General features: G+C 34.8%; 1 protein-coding gene across 2 annotated transcripts in view; it reads left to right on the forward strand.

The window, feature by feature from the left end:
• Positions 1–7,099, forward strand: part of ERICH2 (glutamate rich 2) — a 26,619-nt gene that overhangs the window by 16,039 nt on the left and 3,481 nt on the right. For both annotated transcript variants that reach the window (XM_017538161.2, XM_037741887.1), the window contains exon 8: positions 5,729–5,786. In XM_017538161.2, coding sequence (XP_017393650.1) covers positions 5,729–5,786 — 58 coding nt within the window. The remainder of the gene's footprint in view (positions 1–5,728; positions 5,787–7,099) is intronic.

The raw sequence follows: 7,099 nt of genomic DNA on the forward strand, positions 1-7,099 counted from the left end.
ATCTCAAAAAAAAAAAAAAAAAAAAAAAAAAAAAGAATCTTAGAAACTTGAAAGAAGAGGCAAATATAGGAATTCATCTGTTAAAACAAGAGAAGGCATTACTGGCATCAGAAAAGGCACATATGAAGGCATTGAAGCCTGAAACACACTCAGAAAGTATACATACGGATTTACTGACAATTCTATGGAGAACAAAACAATTTTACCTCACTTGTTGTGATATCACACTCTACCTTTATTATTACACAACTTCATGTATGTTGTATAATAGGACACTAATTTCTTTCCCATCCTTTGTATTATTTTGTCATGCATTTACTTCTATTAATACATATGTTATAAGTCCTTAATACAGTATTATTTTAAATGGTTAATTCTCTTTTAAAGAGATTTTAAAATCTCTTTTAGAATGTCTTTTTTATCTAACCACATATATTCGATTTCTGGTATTCGTAGCTTTGTGTAGATCCAAATTTCTACCTGATACCAATTTCCCTTTACCCAAAAAGCTTCCTTTAGTATTTCTTATAATGCAGTTCTACTGGCAATAAATTCTCTTTGCTTTTTTTTTTGGTCTGAAAAGGTCTTAATTTCACTTTCATTTAAAACAAATATTTAGCTAGAGAATTCTAGATTGCCAAGTTTTTTTAGTGCTTTGAACGGTTGCTTCATTGTCTCATAGCTTGCATAGTTTCAGAAGATATACCTGCTGTTTTTATTATTCATCTGTATATAATATGTCTTTTAAATTTTTTTTCTTCTATATTACTTTATTTTACAATTTGATTATAACATGCCTAGGTGTGGTTTTCCTCATATTTCTTCTGCTCATTAAGATTCTTGGATCTGTGAGTTTATAGTCTTCATCAGGTTTGGAAAATGTTGTTATTAATTCTTCAAATATTTTTTCTGACCTCTGCTCTTCCTCTTTCCATCTAAGGTGCAATTGCTAAAATGCTGAACCACCTGGTATTGTTCCAGGGGTCACTGATATTCCGTTTAAATTTTTTTCAGTTTTTTTTCATATGTTTTATTTTAGATAATTTCTATTGCTATGTCTTCAAGTTTATAATCTTTTCCTTGCAGTTATAATCTATTGTGAATCCCATCCTGCATTATATATTTGTTACATTTCAGATACCATACTTATCATCTCTAGAAGTGCTATTTAGATATTTTTATACCTATTATTTCATCATCATGTTCATATTTACCTCTTTTGTGAGCATACGGCATATATTTATAATAGCTGTTTTAACATGGCTGCCTGGTATTCTGTCATCTTTGTTAATTCTAGGTCAGTTTCTACTGATTGTTTTCTCCTGCTTATGGGTCTTATTTTCCCGCTTCTTTGCATGCCTGTTTTTTGTTTGTTTGTTTGAACAGCTGGGGTCTGGCTTTGCCCAGGCTGGAGTGCAGTGACTACTCACAGGCATGATCATGATATACTACACCCTCAAACTCCTGGGCTCAAGCAGTCCTCCTGCCTCAGCCTCCCGAATAGCTGAGACTACAGTTGCACACCACCACACCTGGTACCTGCCAATTATTTACCCAATCACAAACATTGTAAATTTTATGTTTTGGGGTACAAACTTTTGTTATTTTTCTGTAAATATTGGTGGACTTCTGTAAGTATTTGTTCTGGGGCACAATTAAGGTGCTTGGAAGTAGGTATCTCTTTTGACCCTTGCTTTTAAGCTTTGTTAGGGAGCATCCAGGGCAGCCTTTATATAGCGTAGGGACAGTACTAAGGCAGTGCTCTTATGAGGATTCTCCCCAGTGCTCTGCATGTTAAGAGGACCTTCCACTCTGGCTGGTAAAAACTTGAGCTGCTCTCCACTCTGATAGCCAGTGATTATTCCACCTGCTCATTCTAGTGATTCTTTCTCCAGGCTCAGATACTTTATTCACACTCACATGCAGATCATTACCAGCCAAAGACTCAAAGAGAGACCTCTGCAGATTGCTGGAGCCCTCTGCTTTTGTGAAACTCCTTCCTCTTCTGAAAATTATAGCCACCTTGGCTGTAATCTCTGCAGTCTAAACTATGTTATTTCAACCCAGAGAAATCCCTGGTTTTTGTTTAGATTCTTCCTCATGCTGGACCCTAGAAACAGCCTACAGGTGGTAAGCTAAGGCAATCCTAGGACCTACTTTATTTTCTTTTTCTCAGAAACATGGCTGTCCTGTGATGTCAGTTGTCCCATATCTGAAAACTGTTGTTTCATATATTTTTGTCCAATTTTATGGTTGTTTAAGGAAGGACAGTAAGTCTGCTCTCTGTTACTCCATCATGGCCAAAAGCCTCATTTAGATTTTTAGCACACACACAAAAAATGCTTATGTACTTCTCTTCTTAGATAATTTAATCCAATTGCTAGCCATGGAATCATATAGGGAAATCAGTCATATTGTATTTACTATATTTCCTTCCTAGAATAAAGCATATATAGGAAATTTTGAAGCCTCCTTAATAATATAAGGTGCTTTTGAGAAGGAAGAAGAAAAAATGATGCCAAATATTAGAAAGACTTCACTTAGTCTTCCTTTTGACTAGACACCTAAATATTCATGAATTATAGAGCATTCAAAGACCCTATCTACCATAACCAAACTCTCTGGAGTTGCTTGTTTTCTCTTTTCTTCTTTCTTTTTCAACATTTAATTATAAAAGTAATCCATTAATTAATTTTCATGTAAAAATTCAGATAATATGAGATTGCTTACTTTCATATCTTATGTTGTACAGTGCATAAGATCTTCTCACAATGTGTCCCTTTTTAGTTGCTCCAACTTTATTTATTTATTTAGAGATGGAGTCTCACTGTGTTGCCCAGGCTGGAGTGCCATGATGCAATCTCAGCTCACTGCAACCTCCACCTCCCAGGTTCAAGCGATTCTCCTGCCTCAGCCTCCCAAGTAGCTAGAATACAGGCACATGCCACCGAGCCCAGCTGATTTTTATATTTTTAATAGAGACGGTGTTTCACCATGTTGGTCAGACTAGTCTCGAACTCCTGACCTCGTGATCCGCCTGCCTCAGCCTCCCAAAGTGCTGGGATTACAGGTGTGAGCCATGCCTGGCAGATACATACTTCTGACTGAAACATTTGAAATTAGTTGTAGACATCCTGAAACTTCACCCATAAATACTCAAGCATGGATCTTCAAAGTTCATTCTTTAGTGTAACACTATATCCTTATCACAACCAAGAAAATTATTAATAATTCTGTAATATCATATAATATTCCACCAAATTTAGATTTCCAAATTTATCTTTAAAATGGCTTTTCTAGCTGGATTTTTTTTTCCAGTCAGATTTCATCAGTGTTTATGCTGTTTAGTTAGCTGTTAAGCATGTGTTTATTTTGAATGTCACAAGAAATTTTTTAAACCTGTCTTCAGCTTAATTTTGGAGTGTTAGATAATTCACAAGGGCTTTGGCAAAACATTTATTGCAAGAATTTCTTAATTTTACTGTTTTTTGAACTGTTAAGGAAATATATTTTTTGCTAACAAAAACGGTCAATACAAGGGAGTCTGAAATTGATTCCATACTTGTTTTGCTGAGGCTAGTATTATTAATATAATGCTTCATTAAATAGACTACATATTAGATGATATTAAGAAATTCCTAAATGTTTAGGTATGATAGTAATATTTTGATTGAGTTTTATGTTAATGTGAAATGAGATAATATCTATAAACTGCTTTAAAGTAATCCAGACAGAGGTGAGGAAAGAGTGTGTGGTGATAATGATAGAACCCAAATTTCGAAGCTGAGAATTGGCAACTTGGGTTTCTTTTACTATTCTCTGTACTTTTTTGTATATTTAAATTTTCCATAATAGATTTTAAAAATATAAAAATTGCTGCATATTTTACTGATCACATTCTCTGTCCATGATCAATTAAACTAGGCAATAACAAAAATAACAAATTAAAACCACTTAAAACGAAAAAAAAAAAATTCTACATGGCATGAATGTAAAAGAAAAATAAAAAATGAAGTGAAGCTGGGCACAGTGGTTCACACCTATAATGCCAGCACTTTGGGAGGCTGAGGCAGACAATCACTTGAGGTCAGGAGTTCAAGACCCGGTCTGGCCAACACAGTGAAACCCCATCCTACTAAAAATACAAACAGGGAGGCGAAGGTTGCAGTGAGCCAAGATTGCACCACTGCACTCCAGTCTGTGTAACAGAGCAAGTCTCCGTCTCAAAAAAACAAAAACAAAAAAAACTTAAAAGCTATTTGGAAAATATCAATCACCACAACACTAAATATTAAAATTTTGAAAAGAGCTTAAAATTTCAAATGCTTTGATGATGATGATGATGATTCAAGGAAGAATGGCAATAAATGAACTAAATATTAATGCCAGAAACTAGAAAAATAAAATAAACATAAAACAAGAAAAAGAATTAAAGAAACTTTAATTCAAAGTAAAAACTAAATTAATGTGTCAGCTGGATATTAGACAAAAAAGGATGACATAGATATAAACTACTAGGTAACATAATTAAAATGGAAGAAAACCACAAATAGGAATGAAAATGAAAGTGTCTTAACCTAGATAAGAATAGATTTTGAAAATATAAGAATTCTATTACATGAGTTGAACACACCATGTTAATTAGTATGTGAATGAGAATTTTGATGAAGTTAATGACTTACAGGAAAATCTCTAGAAGTTATATTTACATTAGAAAAAAAAATTTTTTAACCCATGGGAGAAACTGAGAAAACCAGTAGAGAACTACATCTGAAAACAGTACCTAGGTATTTATCAAATATCTAGAAGTGTATGAAAGGGTCTCTTATACATTATTCTATGCCTCTATCTCTTACAGAATAAAACTCATATACCTGCATGTGGTTCAGAATATGTCATACACAAGCAAGAACAATCATCAAAGTATAGGGGTGTGTGTGTGTGTGTGTGTGTGTGTGTGTGTGTGTGTGTTTTGATGGAAGTAGTCTAGATAGTAATAGAAGATTAGTAAATTGTAGCCTAAGTAAGTAAAAAATATGTAAGAATATTTCATGCCATTGGGAGACGATGATCACAATCTGGCTTATTTTTTTTGTTACTAAATAATCTCAAATGTCATAAATACGTTTGTGTTCATTTGTGGAAAATTGTACTTGAAAGAATATACATGTAGATGTTAAAAATAAATGTGTTTATTTTTCATAGGTGGTAGAAATGTAAGTGCTTCTTAATTGGGGACAGAATGTGTTTATTTAGCTTTTAAATTTTCTACATAAAATTGTTTTGTAACAAGGAAAGTATAATAAAAATAATAAAAGCAAATTGGATGCTATAAGAGCAATACTGGAAAATATCAAATGTACATATTGTATGTCTGCATTTTTTTTCACCTGTCATATGATTATGTACTAAATTACAAGTGAAATCTGTTATCGGAACCAAAGGAATGTTAAAGTGATTAATGTCTTCATTATCTGTGCCAGTTGAATTAAATGGTTCAGTATACATACACAGTATTGTTGAAGGAAAGCAGAGGTATCATCCTTACCGCATGTGGCTTTGCCATCAGAGGTCCTTCAATATCCGTGATTAATTGGTTATAGACTGATTCCTGGAAAAATGTATGGAAATGTTAAAAGCAAAATAATTTATTAATGGAAGATTTTCTAGGGAGTTTAGAGCTGACAACATTTAAATTGACTTATTTGAAAAATTTAATGTTTTTCAGTTCCTGAGAGCAGAAATGGCCCGAGAGTACCATCTGGCAAAAAAATTATGTCAGATGAGTAAGTACAAAATACTTTCATATTTTCTAATCTTCTCTTTGTTTTCAAAAATGAATTCCATAATATGTAAGATGGCCTGATTATCATAAGTTTAGTGAATTCCCCAATCGTGTCTCAGTGATTCCTTGATAGTAAACTAGATTTATTGGTATATGGACTAATTCAGACTTCCAGAGTACATTCTAGTGGAATAAATTAATGTAAACTAACATTGACTTATTAGCACCACTGGAAAATAAGTCAAAAATTTCATCCTCATGATGATGGGTTAGTAACTTTATACCTTTAGTTTCAGAGAAATGTCAGGTAGTACAGCACTCAAACCTTAACTGAACATGCACTTACTCCACAAACATTGAGTGCTTACCCGTGCCAGCAACAATTCCAGGCACTGGAAATACAGTAGTCACTCAGACAGATGACAATCCCACATTTGTGTCTAGTGTTGGAAAAACAATAAACAGATGAATAGTGTGTCATGAATGATAGATGCCATGGTGAGAAATAAAGTAAGGAAGAAGGAATAGAAGGTACTGGAGGAAGGCAAAGCAGTTGTAAATAGGATGGCCCAGGAAGGCCTCAATGAAAGACTTGAGGAATAGCCACGTGAATATCTGGAGGAAGAGTATGCTGGGGAGGATGAATGGCAAATGTGCTATGACAGGAGTGTGCCTGAAAGGAATAGCAAGGAGGACAGTGTAACTGGAGCAGAATGAGCAGGGGGAAGTGTGATAGGAAATGAAGTCAGAGACGTCATGGACAGGGGGTTGTCAGGTTGTATAGGATCTTTTCTTAATATCAAGATCTTCCTGTTTCCTCCGAGGTGGGAAAACCACTGGAGGCTTTTGAGGAGAGCAATGATATGATCCACCTTATCTCTCTTTCTGTCTTTGGTTTTTAGTGGCTTGACTTGATGTTTAAAATAGTTGTGGGTTTTTGTTGCAGTTATACTGTTTGGGGCATTTGCTGAGTTTCTTAACTCTCTGGGTTGATGTTTCCATCAGCTTTGAAAATTTCTTGGCCACTACCTTTTCAAATACCACTTCTACCCTATTATCTCTCTTCTATTCCTGGTCTCCAATTACACATAAACTAGACTTTTTTTCATGGTGTCCCATGTGTATCTTTTTTTTGGGGGGGGGGGTACGGAGTTTCGCTCTTGTTACCCAGGCTGGAGTGCAATGGCGCGATCTCGGCTCACCGCAGCCTCCGCCTCCTGGGTTCAGGCAATTCTCCTGCCTCAGCCTCCTGAGTAGCTGGGATTACAGGCACGCGTCACCATGCCCAGCTAATTTTTTGTATTTTTAGTAGAG

This window comes from Cebus imitator, unplaced genomic scaffold, assembly GCF_001604975.1.
Source record: "Cebus imitator isolate Cc_AM_T3 unplaced genomic scaffold, Cebus_imitator-1.0 Scaffold110, whole genome shotgun sequence".
Taxonomy (NCBI): domain Eukaryota; kingdom Metazoa; phylum Chordata; class Mammalia; order Primates; family Cebidae; genus Cebus; species Cebus imitator.